This window comes from Helobdella robusta (genome assembly GCF_000326865.2).
Source record: "Helobdella robusta unplaced genomic scaffold HELROscaffold_45, whole genome shotgun sequence".
NCBI lineage: Eukaryota > Metazoa > Annelida > Clitellata > Rhynchobdellida > Glossiphoniidae > Helobdella > Helobdella robusta.
In genome coordinates, this window is record NW_008705095.1 from 645,798 (window position 1) to 664,990 (window position 19,193).

Here is a 19,193-nt window from a genome sequence, read left to right on the forward strand (position 1 = left end):
AGCCCATCTTCATGGTCAATGAAAAAAACTGCTGGTATTGATTGGCTCCAGGGTTTTATGAAAAGAAGACCCGAGTTGTCACTACGTGCAGCTGAAGCGACTAGTCTGGCAAGAGCAACAGCATTCAATAAATATAATGTCAGTGAATTCTTCAAAAATCTTCACAAGGTTCGTGCAAGGCATAACTTTGGTCCGGAGAACATATACAATGTAGATGAAACTGGACTCACAACTGATACAGTAAAAAAAACAAAAGCCATGTCAAGCGTTGATTATCTTGGAACACTAGAAAGTGATGACAGTGATGGTGATGCAAGCAATCCTCAGTTGACAGCAGAAGGCCCAAGTCTGGACTACGACTGTTCTGCATTAAAAAATAATGACTATGTTGTAGTAAAATTTAAAACTAAAAAGAAAGTTATTCATTACATTGGCCAAATAATATCGGAAGCTGGAGATTTAATGGTAAAATACTTGAAAAGGGAAAAGATGTCATCATTCAACTTTATCTGTAGAAATGCTGAATTATATCAATTTATAAAAGAGGACATTGTTTGTAAAGTTCCAGATCCAATTCAGCATGGTGGGACTGCTCGAGTCAGTCGTCACTTGGTTTTTCCCGTTGATTTGACAATTTTTAAAGATCTTAATTAATATTAATTTTTATTAAAAATTATGAATTATTATATCCAATGTGTTTTAACGAGTTTTTTGGAGGCAAATGAACATCAAATCATATTGATTTATACCTAGGATCAATGTACCCCATGGGAGGGATCATGGTACCCCGTATATGGGGTGCTTTGATCCTTTGTAGGGGTTGTACCAAAGTTAAATTTTTTTAAAAATTTCTTGTATTATACAATTGAAACTGAACTTAATACATTAAATGAATGTTCCTCTGTAAATTGCACAAATATTAATATTCACTTTTTGGTTAGTTTCACTGTTGTTACAAAAAAACCTCAAAACAGATCAATGTGCCCCCATCTCCCCTATACGTATTTTTTAATATATGTATTCTAAGTTTAGGTGTAATTTTGTTAAATTCAAGTGGTTTATCGACTCGGATTGCTTAATTAATATTACTGTTTTGGTAAAATAGCCAAAAATTAAAATTTTCAATTATTAGTCTAATATATATTGACATTATTCTGAGCATTTTTACACATATATATCTTTATTTAAATGCAAATTATTGCAATTGATTTAATGTTTTGCTCGCCAGGTTTGGCACATCAAACTTAGGCCTATGGTTAAAGTTTTATGTGGATGGATCCAACTGCAAATTATTCAGTTGAGCATGTGGAATTCTAAATGTTGTAAAATCTTTACATTTTGGGGTATCCATTTTGTGAATTTGTTATTTTTATTCCTTCTATGTTTCAAACTAGACAGTCAAATAACGTTTGAAGCGATCTGCAGAACATTAATTCGACAATAAGAGCAATGACAATAACAAGCCTCTGAATAGCAACAAAACATTTATTTTAAAACAGGGCTGACATATTGAACAATTGTTTGTCAGTAGTTTAAGACTTTTCAATTAGTATCAGTTCAGTAACTAACAGAGAGATTTAAATATTATGCAAGGCTTTAATATTAAAATAATATGTTGCATTATGCACGTGATGTGTGAAAAGCTCAGCCAAAAACTACCCCCACCAGAATTTTTATTCTAAATCTTTGTTGATTGGTTTGTATATAACAAAAACATCAAATTTCAAAGCAATCTTTTCATTTTTGACCTCTTTTCTAATGTCATTTCACAGAAATACATTTATAATATTTTGATTTTTGTCTTAAACTGTTTGTAATGGTTTGTTTTTTGTGCACACATAAATAGTTTTCAATAAATCACAAAATCAATCCCAAGTCCAACATTTTGTAAGGTATATTCCACCTTTGGAGCGCAATTTATCGCTAAACTAATTTTATTGCTATTTTATTATTTTATTTTTTGATTGTACATCGATCCACAGAAAAACTGAATTACTATTACATTACATTAAATACAGACATGCACTTGTTTATTTAGTAATTTAGTAGTAGAGTGTAATTGACCTTTAACCTTTTCAAAATGTTGAAATCCGGTCCGGCACTGCCAACTTTTCAAATTCAAGACGCATTATGAATTCACAAATTCATGAACGTAGTGTGGTTTATTTCGTTGCTCTGCTACGTTCAAATTCTGAATAGAGCAAGAAATGAAACTTTTAATTGCATGCGTTTATTCTTTCTTATACGCATGATGTTTTTGAATGAACTCCAAACTGTTAACTGTTATAAAAACGTCCTTTTCAATAAATCAATCAATCTTCGTTTTGCGTCCAGAGACCCGATTCCCAAAGGTAGGACGTAGTAAAAAAAAAAAGTTTAAACGAGTACGCAGATATTTCAGAAATTTCTAAGCATTTCCTTTAAGAGAGAATGTAATAACCTTATGTAATTCATATTATTTTAAAAATTTCCAGAATAAACAGCATCTGTGTCATATGTAAAGAAACAGATTTTAATAAACTTATTAATGAATGATACTTTTGTTTACTCTATTTGTTACAGAACTTGAAATGAGAAGTGTTTTTGTTGATGCATGTGCACTAGATTTTTTTTTAATGTTAGCAGGCCAGCAGGATACTAGAAAATACCTCACTGTTTAATATATTAAACAACAAAAATTTTATATTAAACAATATATAAAGTTTCATTTCCTAATATTCGATATATTTTAAAGTTGAAGTCCACATGGTAAGAGAATTTAAAATTTTCTAAAACTACATCGTAACAAAAATATTTCGTCATCAGACCGCAAAATTATGCTATATGACACAACAAACCTCAGATCGTTTAATGGTGTATAAAAATATAGCAGCAGCAGCAGTAAAAGCGACGGCGGCAGTAGCAGTAGTAGTCGTTGTAGTGGCAATAGAAGAAGTAGTAGTAGTAATAACAGTAGCAGCAGAGTAGAGGTTTTAAGAATAACATAATTCAATCTTATAATATAAAATATTTTTATAAAATATAAAATAATAATAAGACACAAAAGTTCATCAAACAAGATCATCATAGGCAGCAATAATGTAGAGTGTATTGGAACAGCTTAAAAGCTTTTCGAGGCAGCTTCCTTGGCTGCAAGTATGTTCTGTCTGAGTGACGTCATGTCGACTGGCAGCCCTAAAAAAGGATGACTCATTAGCTCCTTACATGTGGCTCGCTTCTCAACCTCTACTTCTAAGCACCTGGTGAGACAAAAGATTTTCAAAAGATTTTTAATAAATTGTTTTACATGAGTTGTAGAAACATTTTTACAGATTGTTTCATGTTGTGCGATGGAATCTAACTTGTTTGATTTTATTTGTTGAAATATTTTGCATGTTCTTTGAATGGAAGAGAAAAATTATTTTTATTTAATTTCTGACAACACATTCAGAAGATATACTAAGCATTTTAAGGTTTGTTAAAATGGAGCCAATAAAAGGAGTTGAAAGTGTAAAAATTACTTGTCTAAAAAGTTAACAATGTCCGGAGATAATTTTGATTTGTCTTTGATCTGCGGCTTGCCATTGGATGCGATGAGGTAGAGGGCTCGTATGGGCGTTTCGTTCAGGTAGGGTGGTTCACCTTCTATCATCTCAATCACCATGATGCCCAGACTCCAGACATCTACTTTGTAACCGTACTGCTTCCTAATAATTTGTGTTTTGATGTTTGCTTTTAAAAAGAAAGTTAAGAAATGAATGCAAAAATAAATTAGATTTTTGACTATTTGACGTTTTTTGATTTTAATATTTAAAAAAATTGAACCGATTACAAAATTTTACAACAGAAGAATTGTAACTGTAAAAATGAAAAAATTAAACAAAGCCACTGAAATCTGATTCTAAAAATAAACAAAGTATTTCAAGTTTTGCTAAAATGGAGCCAATAAAACAACTTGAATATGTAACTTATGTTTTTATTTTTGTTTCAAACTGTTACAATTTATTCAATACAAAAAGGTAGTAAAAGAACAAACCTGGAAACCACCTCAGGAGCCATCCAGTAGGGCGTACCCACCATGGTGTTTCGTTTGTCGCGGTCCTGCGTTATTTGGGCACAGAACCCAAAATCCGTCAACTTCACTTCACCGTTCATACCCAGTAGCACGTTGTCACTTTTGATGTCTCTGAATTTTATGAACATGTGTCGTGTTATAGTCTGGAAATGACAATTCGGTGAATTTTTTGGTAGTGATTGAAAAATTAATTGAAATTGATCTCATTTTGAAATAGTAACAAAACTAATTCATTGACTATAGTGTGACGAATGTATATATAAATATACAGAGCAACTTAATCCATCAAAAATCTAGAAATGTTCGTGAAAATAAATTGACAAATCAAGACCATCTCCGGACCACTCTATGTCACAAACCTGTGAATGATCTCTTGGGAGTGTAGATAAGCTAGAGCGTCCGTGCATCGTTTAGTTATTCCCGCTATCTGGTTCTCTTTCAAGATGGTTTCCATGACGACGTCGGTGAGAGCGCCACCCTCTAAGTACTCCATGGCCACCCACAGTTCTCGAGATCCTGGGCCCTCGACCAAGTAACTGGTCACGTGGCGAAAATTAAATTAATGTTATAAGTTTAATCTCTCTACCAATTTGTTTTGTCATCAGTTATCTTTTATTATAGCTGAATTCGCAGGTTACTTTCTATAACTGTTTATAATTATTTTTATTACATCCATTAAGTGATCTTAATCAACTGTATTTTCGTAAATGACTTTCAAGCCAATCTCACCAATCAAGAAAGTTGACAATATTTTCATGTTGATGTTGTTTCATGACTTCGATCTCCGTAATGATGAGCTCCTTCTTAGGCTGGTTACTCAGGTCCATCTTTTTGATGGCAACTGCATGGTTCGTCTGCCTGTCCGTTGCCACACAAACTGTACCTGAGGCTCTGTTAGTTCGGTTATCTACATAGGTACATTTCGGTTGTCAAGATTATTTTATCTTCTTGACTTCCAGGTCAAATCATTATTGTTTTGATTTGACAAAAATGAAAGGACCTTGAATTTCGTCTCTTAATTTGGCAGCGCGATGATGTAGCGGTAAAGATCAGTGACCGGATTCGATCGCTTAAAGATCCTCCCCGCCCATCACATGCAGTGTGTGTGATGTTTCACGTGCATTCACAAGTACTGTGTGTTTGTTGTTGACGCCTCTGAAATTTTTTGAAGAGAGATTCGTAATAATAAATAATAATAATAATTTGCATATCAACCCATGCAGTTTTACATTTTTATGAACATGTATTGCTTAGGTTAGCAGTATCAATCAATCAATCAATCTTCGTTTTGCGTCCAGAGACCCGGTTTCTCAAGGTAGTATACATTAAGTATATTTTAACCAGAGTTTTTTTTTGGTTAAACATGTTAAATAATTTTTAATAAAAATTAATATTTATATGTTGAAATTTTGAAACGTAGAATGTTTCAAAGGTGTTGATCAAATTTCAAACATATACTTTATAAGAAATAAATAATATTTTGCAGCCGGCGTTTGTTGTTTGGTCAACAACGTAATATTAGATGCCTATTCGCTACTTGTACTGAAACAATTTAAAAGTATTTTCAGAGAATGTAACTGAAGTAGGTAACCAACCCAGATCCGACTTTTTGTTTGATGTCGTACTTTTTCAATGGATCGTCTTTGCTCACCAAATCTCCTACAAATTTTCAACAAAATAATGTTTCTACCTTAATTTAAGTGTTTAATAAATTTAACTCCTAAAAGCTCCAACTAACTGAATGCTTGCATAACTTCTTCTTCGGTCATCTTATCGGGGGCTTTGTTGTTCCGACGGCATTGAATGTTCTTGGGAGCTCCTTCTTTTGAGGCAGGCTGGTTTGGTGATTTACCGTTTGAAGTTGTTTTCTTCGGGTCATTCTGAAATGTTTTGAATGAAGTTTTCGCTAAATTAATGACATCAACGCTTTTTAAAAAATATCAACCCAATGTAAAACTATTTCAGCAAGTAATAAAATAAAACACGTTCAAGGTAGTAAGAATAATAACTAAAGTTCTTCAAGATGTAAAGTTTAATCAAGTAAAAATAAAATAACAACCAAACACACTGCATAGTATCAACTCATTTGTTTCAGGTCAACTAACATCGTCGGATGATTTGCGTTTGGATTCTAAATCTTCTGAAGCTGATAGATTGGTCGAATTGTCGTTCTGCAACATGAACTTTTGATGGTCCTTGTACTTGACAGAGCTTTCGTATGTTTTTAGTGCCGTGTACACTGCTTCGGGATTTTTTTTCTGCTCTTCCAAACTTTAAAAAAAATTTAAAATTTAATTTAACTTTCTTAATCAGTAATGGTGATTAAATGAGATATAAAAAATCAATTTTCAAATGTTCTTTTAATAACATTAATTTTCAAAATGTTTTTGCGTAAATTTATACCCCGTAAGTTTTAAAGAGTAAATTATAGGTGCAAAAGAGAAAAGCTGACCTGATGTCGGAGGCGCTCAACCACTCCCCCCACACATCAGGCAAGCCGACGATCTGACCATCCTTAAATGTGATGTGAAGAACTTGTTTGAAGTCGGTGGGAGCTGTGATGTTCATCGCTTGGCTCTCTGCACCATGTTTGGTGGAAATTTGAGAAATTTTTTTAGGTTTTGTTGGTTTCGTAAAAATTTGTTAAAATTGTTTTGTTTTCATTGATTTCGTGAAAATTTGAGAACATTGTTTTAGGTTTTCATTGGTTACAACTCGCCTCTGCTTCATATCCAGTCCATTCACTTTAGTTGTGATTTTTGTATAATAATGGAATAAAAAATTCTTCAGATGATTTTGAAAATGTTTATAATTGTGCATTGAAAATTTCCGAATTGAAATTTAGTAAATTTGAAAACTGGAGCTTGGACCTAACTGGAGCATCATATGTTGTTGATAAAAGTTGGATAATATTTTTAGTTTTCTAAAGCTGCATGTTTAGATTTGCAGTACTTTATTTAGGTTTTCAAGTTTTTAAAATATGTTTTATGTTATTTTCGAAGATTCAGTATTCATTCTTGATAGGTAGTCTTTTTGGACATATGTAGTAGTGCAATATATTAACAATCGACGTTTAAAAAAATTAGCTGCGGCCGCATTGTTTTGGAATTTACTAAAATTTAATTCAAAAACCAATGAAAACTAAACCCTTTTAACAAATTTTCACGAGTTATGTAGATTTTACTTATTTACTAATTTTTGTTTAGGCACCATTTGAGCAATTCTGAAATCATTGTGTTAATGTTTAAACTAGAAAATTTATATTTCTGTTCTGCAATGTGGTTTAAACAAAAAATTCCATTTCAAACGAAAAAATTGAGATCAGTCTGTGAAACAGTTTATAGACAATATCAAAATACTAAAAAATAGATAAGAAATTTAAAATAAGGATGTATTCAATGAATCATAGACGATAACGAAGATAGCATTGAATAAGTAATATTCCAAATTATATTATTATTAACCGGTTTCTACATAATGAGTGAGGCCGAATTAATTCAGTTCAGCAGCTAAAGTTAAATATTAAAAATGCTCTGCCTACTAATTATCTTTATAATTGTCTCTACAATTTGCTGGTGTACGTAGATGATGCTAATGTTTATATGTAATAAAAATAATATTAATAATAAAAATAATAATAATAATAGGAACAGATCTTTTATTTTTCATCAAATGCGTTAAGTCAATAATTAATTAGTTAATTAATAGAGAAATAGTCATGATTAAAATAATCATAATCATTATAGTTAGTCATCATTGCTCTTCATTTAGAATAAAATAAGTACAGCGATGATAAGATAGTTATGAAAATTGATTCGCGCATTGTTCCGATCACAATATATGATATATGATGATAATAATAATAATAAAATAATAATAATTGTAATAATAATAACAATTATTAATATTATTTTCGATGTTGCTCTTAACTAGTAACTTTCTTGTGATTTCCATCAATCAAATTTAATGGTAATTAGGCAGCTTGCTTAAAAACACACACATGTGCGTTGTGTTGTATAGAAAAATTAGCTAAAAATTAAATATATAAATGGCTTAGTAAGTACGACATTGGTGAAAATTAAGAATGCATCTTTTATTAAACTGATGATAATTTAGGTTGGAGGTAAATATAAAAAATATGATAGTTATGTTATAAAAGTAGTTCAGGACGAGATAGCAAATTTACAGACATATAGCAGCTTTATATAAGAAAGCATAACGAATAATTAACCAGAGCATACAATACTTTGTATAATGAAAACGAGGTGACATTCAATAGGGACTGACTGGTTAGAAGGAGCTAGACAACTAGTTAAGCTCTAGGGAGCAAGGTCTCCTAGTATATGATAGGCGAGTACATAAGTTAAGTTGAGAGTTATCTTAGTTAAGTTAGAGTTATCTCTTTAACACGCTTAAAGCTCTTGAACACTACCTATTGTTGTACACTTTTACACTTTATTATTTGCGTACTCTTTATATTTTATATTTTAATTTTCAGTTTTAAGTTTTGTTATTGTTTTTCAATCAAACAATAAAATATTATTAAAAATAATAGTTGAGTCGTTTCTCGTTCGATTTCGATTATTAAACTTTATAACATTTTAAACACTAACTAATACTCAACACAAGTAAGTCGCTTATTAAAGTCATCTCTCAATATTTTATGCACATGAGTTATTTAACAATGAGCGAGCGAGTTTACTGAAACAGAAAGAATTTCCTCAAAAACAAGCTATGTTGTTCGTTCGGTGAAAAGCGAGCAGTGCAGCACTTTTCAGCCAACGAGCCAACTAATGAATAGAAATAACGTATAGGACGAACATATTAAGACGGCAAACATTCTATTGGTCACTATCAATTTTTAATTTTTATTAGTTTTAAGGGCAACAAAATTTATTTATTATTCATTCACTAAAAAAATAACACTTTTTTAAAAATTAAAAACCCCTTCCACTATTTAAACACATGAAGTTAATTCGCCAGAGCATTTTAATAAAGAATCACCACATTCTCAAATTTCACGTTTTATTTTTGCAACATCTCACTACAGAAAAGGACTCGCGAAATCAATTTATTAAATTAAAATTAAATTAAATATGATGAGTTTAATTTAATTAAATTGATGATCAACGATTAGGATACGCTTGTTACTAAAAGAGCTACGTGGTATAGCGTACGTTTTTAGCGATATCCATAGTTTCCGGTAGCTTAATGAACGCTCAAGTTGAAAACTATTCAAAAAGTTTACGTTTTCAGTGTTTTGTTTGCCGAATTTTAACGTCTTTTAGTTAAACTGACCTAGTTTTTATACAAAGTAGAAAATTAGTCAGTTCAGTGCAATTTCTGACCTTTAAAACTCTTCAAAATAACGTCGATAATGTTTAAGAATATATAGATGGCCGTTTAATTTAATTATTAAATAATTATTATTATTATTTAATAATTATTACTATTATTTTTCAGGATTTATATATTATTAGATGAATGAATTATTATAATTTATTTTATTATTAGATAAATTTATCGTACTTTCAAGTTCGCAGCATGCAATCAACTACCAAAAAAACGCAGGTCTGAGTTAGTTAGGTTTCTTTCTGAATGTTGTGAAATGATCTTCAAGCATTTTTCGTCAAAAACATACAACGCCATTAAACATATGAATTCGTTATGAATATAATGATGAAATAATATAATAATAATTAAATTTAACAATTTTGAATGTTAAAATGTTGACACGTAGTTAAACTTTTACGTCAGATCTCAAATTTTAAAATATATGACAAGCCCACCTTTCACTGAGCCCTGCTTGCCGTATACCTTCGTCTTTGGTCTCATGATTTTCTTTATGAAGCTCGTCATATTTTTTTATTTGTATAACTTGATGGATCTTTTAATGAACAGGGAATTTTTACTAGAATTCAAGTCTAAAAAGTTAAAAAATCAGTATTCAATTAATCATTTTATTAATTCGAGAAAAAACTTTAAAAAAACATTTGCTCTCTATTTTAAACGTACCTCAGATATTTTCAAAAAAATTTAGTGATAAGTCAAATAAAATGACAAATTTTTAGTTGAATATATCAAATGAACTCAGACTTAAACAGAATAAAGATAATTAAAAATAAATATAACAAAGCGTCCAAATCAAACATTAATATGCCTGGCTGTTTGTGATAGAACTTAAATCGGCTTTGTTTTCAAAAGCACTGTAAATTCCAAACACGGAAGTTAAATAAAGCAAGTTAGAGATATGGTTAAGAGAGAGAGAAAGAAAGAGAGAGAGAGAGAAAAAGAAAGAAAAAAAAAGCGAGAGAAGAATAAATTAGAAATAAATTAATATTATCAATGATATATCTCAATTAATAATAAAACGTATTTAAGGTAAAGAAGGAGAGATGGCTAGAGAGAGAGAGAGAGAGAGAGAGAGAGAGAGAGAGAGAGGACAGTAAATAAAAATATATTAGCATTTATTATTATAAGTATTAAATAATAATAATAATAGAAATAATAATGAAGACATTTATATAGTGTTATAGGCTCTGATGCTTTAATGGCCTTCACTACTAGTATAGTTAATTACGTGTATCCGTTGTGGTTCGGTGTAAAAATGTGTAGACACGTGTGGGTGGCAAATTGTTTAGTAATTTTTTTTTATCCAAATTGTAAGTTTTTCCTCATCTTTGGGTGATTTGTAGAGGTTATATATAACGGATATGCGTGGCAATGCAGTAATTGCCACAATTTATAAAAACGATTTTTGTTAAAATGTAATTTAAGATCAGGATTATCATTTTCCGAGAAGCACATGTAGAAAAATATGATGAGATTTGACCATTTTCTTAAAACTTTTACACATCTACAGCGTCTCTACCTGTGCTTAGTAGTAAAGTTTTAGATTTTGTGGAAAGCGTGCAAAATCGTATCGTAACATACCGTATTCACGTTACTCGAATTCTAATGAAATTTCTGAAAACTTAATCAACCGCCGACCATTTGAACAAATTTTTAAGTTTGAATTTCGGAAGTCAGATCCGAAAAATGTGTCTTTTAAAATTCATTTTACTACATTTTAATTTACAAAGTAACACTTTTTACCGATTTTTGAATTCGAGAAGTCACTTTTGAAAGAAAAAATGTGCTGCTTAAAACTCATTTTACTACACTTTTCAAGATAACAATTTTTACCCAACTAAAACGAATTTCAGAACGGATCTCAAGACCCATCTGTTAGCAGAATTCATTGAGGAGCGCTGTTGGCTGTTGAACATCGTGGAAATAGCGTTTAATAAACTAATTGATTGATTGATAAATTGATTGACTGATTGATTGATTGATTGATACCTATGAATAAATAAGAAGCGAACAAAATTTATTATTATTATTATTATTAATGCAGTTTAACGGCGTTTCAGCGCTTTTTTCTTTTGAAACAAAATTGTCTTAGGGTTCTTTTGAGTTTTTTTCAAATATTTCTATATTCTGTCGAGTATTTTTATCTCCTGAAGATATTTTATTAGATTATTGATGTTTTCTCTCTTGAAAATTTTTTCAATATCTGAGGGGATCTGATATCGTTTCCGAATATCATCATGGTTTTTGCATTCCACCAAGTGTTGTACAGAAAGTTTTTCATCACAAAAGTTGCATGCTGGTGGATTTGTTTTGTTGATTATCCAAGAATGAGTGTATTTTGAATGGCCTATTTTTAACCTATTAATAATTGTCCTCAGTTTACGGTTTAAACCCTTAGATTCATCTGGATTTTTTTTATAAACACTTGGCATGGATAGTTTAAGATAATTGGTAATCTTATTCCATTCAAGTTTTTAAATCACTGTATGGAATTGGTACATTTGATATTGGGATAGCATGGGCTTGTGATGCGAGTTGATCTGCTTCTTCGTTGCCATGAATTCCTATGTGACTAGGAATCCACATCAAAGCTATTTTATTACTATTATTAGTCAAGTTATTATGTATATTATTTTGTATTTGCTTTATCAGATTATGTTGAGGGCTATATTGATTAAGTGCAGTGATTGCAGATAATGAATCTGAAAATATTAAAAATTTGTTATTGAATTTAGCTTATCGCTTATAGCTTATCGCCATCTCAATAGCAATGATCTCTGCCGTAAAAATTGATGTATAGTTTGGAAGATGTTTCATGAGCTTATGTATAATTTTTGATTACTGGTAAACAACTATTGCTGCTGTCGTTGAGAACTCCTTTTTTGAGCCATTCGTATAAATTTTTGTGGAATTGGGATTTTTATGGATTTTTTCTCTAAATAAAATTTTTGCCAAATTTTCATCTTTTACTGTTCTATTTATACTGATATCAACATCCGGATACAACAATAGTCAAGGCGGGTGTTCATAATCCATTTCTTTCAAAATATTAGTTTTGTTATGATCTTTGATATATTCATTAAGTCTTGCTGGGAATTTTTGTATAGCTTTTGATTTTATTTGATGATTTTGGTTTATAAATTTGTAGTTCTGATTTTCTGACTGAGACCTAACTTTTAAATAATAATTCAATGCTAACTTTTGATGTCTAAACGTTAAAGGCATCTCCCCAGACAAAACATGTAAACTGCTAGATGGCGATGTTTTGTAAGCTCCCAAGACTTTTCTTAATGACTCGTTCATTATTGGTTGAAGAATTTTCAGATATCATTTCCTTGTTGATCCGTAGACAAGACTAGCATAGTCTGTTATTGACCTTATCATTGCTTGATAGATTGTCATTAAGTGTTTTTGGTCTGAACTCACTATTCTACATGCTTCTGCTTTGAATTTCTTATAGTTTATGAGATTGACTTGGGTAGGGTTATTTTTAAATATTTTGAATGTTTTTTGTTTTTGCTTGATTGCATTTTTGCACTTCTCATTAAACCAAAGATTTAATAATTTACCACTTTTATTTTTTATAACTGGTGTAATCTGGTCTATGATTGTCGTTATAATCTTTATCCATTTGTTCATTGATTCATCATCAATTGTGTTAAAATTTTTCATTCTTTCCTCTGTCATGTTTTTAAATGCAGTCCAATCTGTTTTATTGTAATTTATTCTTTTCAAATCATAATTTCTTATATTTTTGATGGATAAAATTATTGGATAATGGTCACTGCCATGTAAATCGTCTTCTGCATCCCATTCTATATCTTGAAAAATGGCTGGAGTGGTCATGGCTAGATCTATTGTTGATGAAGTATTTGCATGATCATGATACATTGTTGCTTTTGTTGGTTTGATTAGGCAGAGATCGCTTTCTATTATTGTTTTTTCTAGGTGTATTCCTTGAGCATTTGAAGTTGAGCATTCCCAGATTTTGTTGTGAGCATTGAAATCTCCCAATAATATGAATGGTTTAGGGATTTGTTTAATTAAATGTTTTAACTCTTGTGATTTGATCAATGAGTTTGGTTTTATATACCCATTGCATATTGTTATGGATTTATAGTGGATTGTTATTCTTGTTGCTATAAAATGATTATTAGTTTCTATTTTAGCTGGAGATTGTGTTATATCGTGATGGATGTAAATTGATGTTCCTGCTGATGGGTTTGTTTTTGTTGGTATGGCTGATTTATGGTAAGCCTTGAAGTTTTTAAAATTTATTTGCTTGTCACCAGTAACCTTTCCTGCAGGCATATGATTTGAGGATTATATTTGGAGATTAAGATCTGTAGTTCTGGAAAATTATTTTTCATTCCTCTTATATTCCATTGCAGGATTCTAATCTTATTGGGATTTTTATGCATTATATCATCTTGACGTTTAATTGATTTATGATCATCATTGTTGCTTAATATGTCTGATTTATCCCTTGTTTGTATGTCTATTGTTGGCATTTTTTTACTAGAAGCCATATTCATTATCTTTTGTAACCCATTTGATATTATTTACATCAATATCGTCATTGCTACAAAATACTTCATTATCATCACTACTTTTCATATCCTCATCAGTAGAGAATGAATATGGATCTTTATTTTTGTTGTTATTATTACCATTATTATTATTACCTTTATTATTACCATTATTCTTATTATTATCATCATTACTTGTCGCTGGTTGACATTATTTGGTCTGATCAATTTTATAATAGTCTTATTAACTCTGCGATATCCTCATCATACGCTGTTTATTGTGATAGAAATTTGACGGAATGAATCAATGTAAAACTAATCTGTTCTCGTTGTACTCATTTCGTGTTTCTTTCACTGAATGACGAGCTACGTAGAATACGCTTTTATAATTTTTTTTTTTACCTAAATCATTTTTGATTATCGTCGATTATTTTATCCAAACTTTATTTCATTTCATTTTATCTATCTTAATGTAATTTTTTTTTTGTGGGGAAAATAAAAGATGTTAACATTACCATTATTATTACCATTACCCTTATTATGACTACTAATTTTATTAACACTATTACCATTATAGTTACTTTTACTGGTATTGCTCCTGTCGTCATCATCATAATCTGATTCCAATTTTTTCTCTCTTTCTTTATGAGATTTATCAATATTAGATGGTTTTTTCTTTAAATATGTCATGCAGTAGTTTGTTGGATCTTTTGTGAGATTGCATTGGGTTTCTTTATTTACCATTGCTTTTTTGTAATTATTTGGGAATATAATGGTTTTTTTCTGATGATATATCTGATTTCTCGCCTGAATATATGATACATTATTTTCAGCTTTTGTCTTTAATATTTCTTTTTCCAATTTGAATTTTGAACATTCTTTAGAAAAGGTTTCATGGTTATGTCCACAGTGGTAACATTTTGGGGTATTTTGACATGGGAGTTCCCATGTGTGCTTATGTCCTACAATTCCACACCTTGAGCAAATAACATCTTTACTCTTGCAAATCTTATGGTGGTGACCGTATTTCTGACATTTTGTACATCGTGTTGGAGAGGGTATAAACTTCTCAATTTTGATTGATAGATAACAAACTTTTAAATCTCCTGGAAGTTGGGGACTATTGAGTGTTAGAATGAAGGTGTTTGTGTTAATTTTCTGATTATTTTTGGTTATTTTTATATTGTAAATATCTATCACTCCTTGACTTTTTAATTCTTCCTTTATTTCACTTTCAGAGCAGTATTTAAAAATTGTTGATCTAATAACTCCTTTACTTATATTCAAAAATTTGTGTGGATAACATTTAACTTTTTCATTCAGGATAGAATTGATTTTTATTAATTTATCTCGTTGAGTTTCTTCTTTTAACTTAATCAAGATTCTGTTTGGTTGAATTTTAATGAAATTCAATTCTCCTAGAGTGGTTTGGAAGAATTTACAGATTTTGAAAATTGACATTTTTCGGAAGTCGTGGTCATTATCCAGTGTTAGCGGTTCAATGATAAAAAACAATGGTCTGTCCATCTTCGTTGGTGATGATATCATAGTTGGCGACGTAACCACCCTGGCCCTTTTGTAGCGTGGCGCCAGCCTGACTGGCCCACCAGTACCTTTGGTGCTTCCGTGCAAGTATGCAAGTTATAATATTAAAAAAAGAAAATAAAAAATAAAATTTTGAAAACTCGTTAATTAAGGAAAAAATTAAATTAAAAAATTCGGAGCTAGAGGAAAACAACTGAACCATATATCGCTCAACCCAAGAATCCGAACAAAATTTCTAACCAAGGACATTTCCAACAATATTATTGATAGCAATGACGTCATTAAACCTTTAACAATATTAAACACACACAAACCACACACGCACGCAAACACAACACAGATGTTACCATTTGATATTATCCTCATCATCACCCATCCTATTATCATCATTATTATTATTATCATCATCGTCATCATATTATTATTATTATTATCAATTATTTAGTATCAAGATAAAAGGCAAGAGGTATCAGGTACAATGAGATGAAATTATGATACGAATGGAAATAATGATAATAAACAGTGATTAAGCCTACATACGCTGATAACGACCATGTTGATGTTGCAATATATCATTTAAATACATCATGTAAGTAAAATATCATTTAAATATATCAAGCAACTAAGATATCATTTAAATATATCATATGTACATTTAAAAGCTAGATAAATTAAACTTAAAGATTGTTAATTATTTCATTAAAAGAAATGATAACAACAATGAAATAGATGACGATGATGTTGCTTTAATAGTGTTAATGTCAGCATCATCGTCGTCGTCATCACCAACATAGCGCCGAAAGCAACGTCATCCTATCATGAATATATCTTTCTTTTGCAGAGTTTTGATAGGGGAATAATAAACAATAACAACAGTAACAACAATAATAACACTAGTCGTAAAAACAGCAGTAATAATAATAATAATAATGATGATTGATGGTGATAAAATGATGTTAAAGTTAAAAATGATGATGATGGTGACGACGACGACGACAAAGCGACAAGCACCACACCACCACACGATGATTATGACGACAACGACACACGACCACACCACCATCATGAAAATTTTTCAACTGACTCCTGCAACGAGTCTATCTTTGTTAGGAGACTCTGGGATTTTTATTTTCATTATTATCATTATTGTCAATAATATTATATATATATATATATATATATATATATAATATTAGCCATTATTATTATTATTATAATTATTATTATAATTATTGTTATTATCTAACGTTGATTTGGTTGACTGTTTTCTTCCTGAACGACTGAACCTCGGACGCCGAACCAGCGAGCATCAACGAATCCAGCTGCTCCAGTGACGTCATCAGCTGCTGTGACGTCACCATCAGCTGCTTCACTAGCTGCTGTTTCAGTTCTTTGTGTAGGTCCTCTCCAACGAATCCCTACAAGACAATTGTAATTACGATCATCGGAATGAATAGTGATATAGTAGAAAATTTGTACACACGTGTGGTTAACGGGTGGTCGTATGTTGGCATAAATGTGAATATGTACGTTGAGTGGATATGTTGTACACGCATAGGTTTATGGGCTGCACAGTCTAATCAGAATGATGGAAAAACTACTGCTAGAGGCAGAAACAATTAAGGATGATAGCACCACAACTAAAAAGTTCATTAAATTTCATTATATTTCACCAAATAGCCCAAAAGTAGATAATTATAAAGACAGGCATTTGTGAAAAAAAAGATAAATAAAATAAAATAAGAACCAACAAGCGAAAGATATGAAGCAAACAAACAAACACACACACAAACACAAGGACTAGCAAACAAACACAAAGAGACAAGTAAAGAGATACACAGACAGACAAACACACAGACAGACAAACACACAGACAGACAGACAACGAGAAAGACAGACAGACATTTTGCAAATCTTGAAACTGTTTGGCCACTTCATTAAACTTCTCGTTCATCTGTTGGAACTTCTTATCGACTGCCTTCATCACATTCAGGTGTTTTTCATCATCCTCGCAATACTATCAAATTAAAATTTGTTGGTGAAAAAGATAATTCTGATAACGTTAAGAGAAACAAATAACATAAAAAAAAAAAAAACAGATTTCAAATAAAATAAAATATATAAAATGAATAAAAATTCAACCTTTTTGCCTATGATCATTATCTTGCTATTGTTAAAGATTCCAACGCTGGATAGCATTTCATCAGACAGTGTAAGCGACCTGCCTTTTAGTTTGATTAATTTTGATTAATTTTTTTAAAATTTATCAAATCAAAATTAATCATCAGAGGCACCAATTCACGCAGAACACGTGTGCGAATGTGTGACACACACACACACACACACACACACACACACACACACACACACACACACACATCCAGTTGAGTCATACAAGAAATTAATCATGAATGGTATTAGTGAAAAATGTACCATAAACCTCAACCATATTCAACCTAAAATTGGATTTAATGTTTAGAGACTAAGAACTAAGGTGAGGTCTATAAAACTTTTAGAAATCTTTTCATGAACTACGAATAATTGAATTAGGAGAACTTTACAACAAGATTCTCAACAATACCGTTGTATAAGTTTTCATTTATGAATAAATGTACTCTAATTATAAATCGACAAACAAAAAAAGTTATTACAAAATATAATCAAATTAACATAAAAGAGAATAAGCATTTGATTGACAAGTTGGAGGAAAAGTTACCTTTGAAGATGATTTTCTGATTGATGGGTGGCACTCCGGTGACAACTTCAATACTGTTTGCAAGGTCTTCTAACGTCGAGTTGTCGTTGGGAAGAAAAATAGAATGTCTGTCGTGTCCGTGATTTACAATGATATTCAGACCAGCTTCTGACATCTTTTTATGATCAGGAAAATAAAGGCAAAATAGAACTTTTATTTCTTGTTTTCTTTCAGATTTTTTTAGATGTTGCTGTTACTGTGTTACTACTTACCTAACCTGATGAATTTTTATAAATTTTTTGAGGGTAGCTAAAAAATAAAAAAAGCTATTTTTATTTTACTCATTTTTATAAAAGCATGAGGTATTTATAACACTTCTTATACTTTAACTATAGTATTTATTTATAAAAAATTAATATAATAACAAAAATAAGAATAAAATTTAAAATCTAATTAAAGTAGTTCAGTAGATTAGCATCTGTGAAAGAACCACTACTAATACTATAACGTTTTTTAATTTGTCATGATAACTATAAAATTAATTCAGATTAGAATTTAATTACTACATTATTTATTATTACAGAATACTACACGATTTTACTGTTTTATTTACTTTTACAGTTTTACACAATTTCTAAAATAAATTTTAAAAAGTAAGTAAAGCATGCTTTGCTATGAAAGAAAACTTAAATCAAAAAATTAGTTGTTAAATTATTAAAATTAAATTAATTTAGTCAACAAAAATTGAAAAAAATTAAAATTAAAATGAATACCCAATCAATCAGAAAATTTTTAATTATTTAATTTTTAATTTAATTAATTTTATTTTTAATTAATTCATTTCAATTCAATTTTAAAAATCAACGGTTCAACAAACTTCAAGTGGCCCTAACAAACTTTACATTACTAAAAGCGAAAAATTGTAAAAATTCGATGAAAAAACCAAATTGAAAACTAAACAATATGTTTTTGTTAAAAAATGAAATAAACGATCCGGTTCGAACGATAATATCCAACA

The 19,193-nt window shown here is 30.3% G+C and overlaps 3 protein-coding genes across 3 annotated transcripts in view; 1 reads left to right on the forward strand and 2 right to left on the reverse strand.

The window, feature by feature from the left end:
* Positions 1 to 654, forward strand: part of HELRODRAFT_177946 (hypothetical protein) — a gene marked incomplete at both ends in the record, with an annotated part of 1,490 nt that extends 836 nt beyond the window's left edge. Inside the window, one exon of the mRNA XM_009026098.1 lies at positions 52 to 654. Within this exon, the coding sequence (XP_009024346.1) occupies positions 52 to 654 (603 nt within the window). The remainder of the gene's footprint in view (positions 1 to 51) is intronic.
* Positions 655 to 2,682: 2,028 nt separating this feature from the next.
* Positions 2,683 to 10,281, reverse strand: HELRODRAFT_185904 (hypothetical protein). Its single transcript, XM_009026099.1, is given in 11 exon segments — positions 2,683 to 2,880; positions 2,896 to 3,239; positions 3,501 to 3,686; positions 4,016 to 4,165; positions 4,414 to 4,590; positions 4,784 to 4,945; positions 5,650 to 5,713; positions 5,793 to 5,934; positions 6,160 to 6,325; positions 6,507 to 6,633; positions 9,844 to 10,281. The coding sequence occupies 10 exon segments, from the start codon at positions 9,911 to 9,913 to the stop codon at positions 3,101 to 3,103; spliced, it is 1,383 nt and encodes a 460-aa protein (XP_009024347.1). The 5' UTR covers positions 9,914 to 10,281; the 3' UTR covers positions 2,683 to 2,880; positions 2,896 to 3,100.
* Positions 10,282 to 11,215: 934 nt separating this feature from the next.
* HELRODRAFT_185906 (hypothetical protein) lies at positions 11,216 to 19,193 on the reverse strand. Its single transcript, XM_009026100.1, has 8 exons — positions 19,053 to 19,193; positions 18,197 to 18,452; positions 17,623 to 17,705; positions 17,384 to 17,497; positions 16,728 to 16,898; positions 16,393 to 16,596; positions 15,704 to 15,852; positions 11,216 to 11,413 (listed from the first exon to the last, which is right to left on the reverse strand). Exons 2-6 carry the CDS (start codon positions 18,348 to 18,350, stop codon positions 16,543 to 16,545), a joined length of 576 nt encoding a protein of 191 aa, XP_009024348.1. The 5' UTR covers positions 18,351 to 18,452; positions 19,053 to 19,193; the 3' UTR covers positions 11,216 to 11,413; positions 15,704 to 15,852; positions 16,393 to 16,542.

Coding starts and splice junctions, on each gene's coding strand:
- HELRODRAFT_185906 (XM_009026100.1), bottom strand. CDS start 18,350: ATGTCAGAAGCTGGTCTGAATATCATTGTAAATCACGGACACGACAGA. Junction 17,498..17,622: donor TAATGATCATAGGCAAAAAG/GTTGAATTTTTA, acceptor TTAATTTGATAG/TATTGCGAGGATGATGAAAA. Junction 16,899..17,383: donor AGTTTCAAGATTTGCAAAAT/GTCTGTCTGTCT, acceptor ATTGTCTTGTAG/GGATTCGTTGGAGAGGACCT.
- HELRODRAFT_185904 (XM_009026099.1), bottom strand. CDS start 9,913: ATGACGAGCTTCATAAAGAAAATCATGAGACCAAAGACGAAGGTATAC. Junction 6,634..9,843: donor CAAGCAGGGCTCAGTGAAAG/GTGGGCTTGTCA, acceptor AACATGGTGCAG/AGAGCCAAGCGATGAACATC. Junction 6,326..6,506: donor TTGAGCGCCTCCGACATCAG/GTCAGCTTTTCT, acceptor TTTTTTTTAAAG/TTTGGAAGAGCAGAAAAAAA.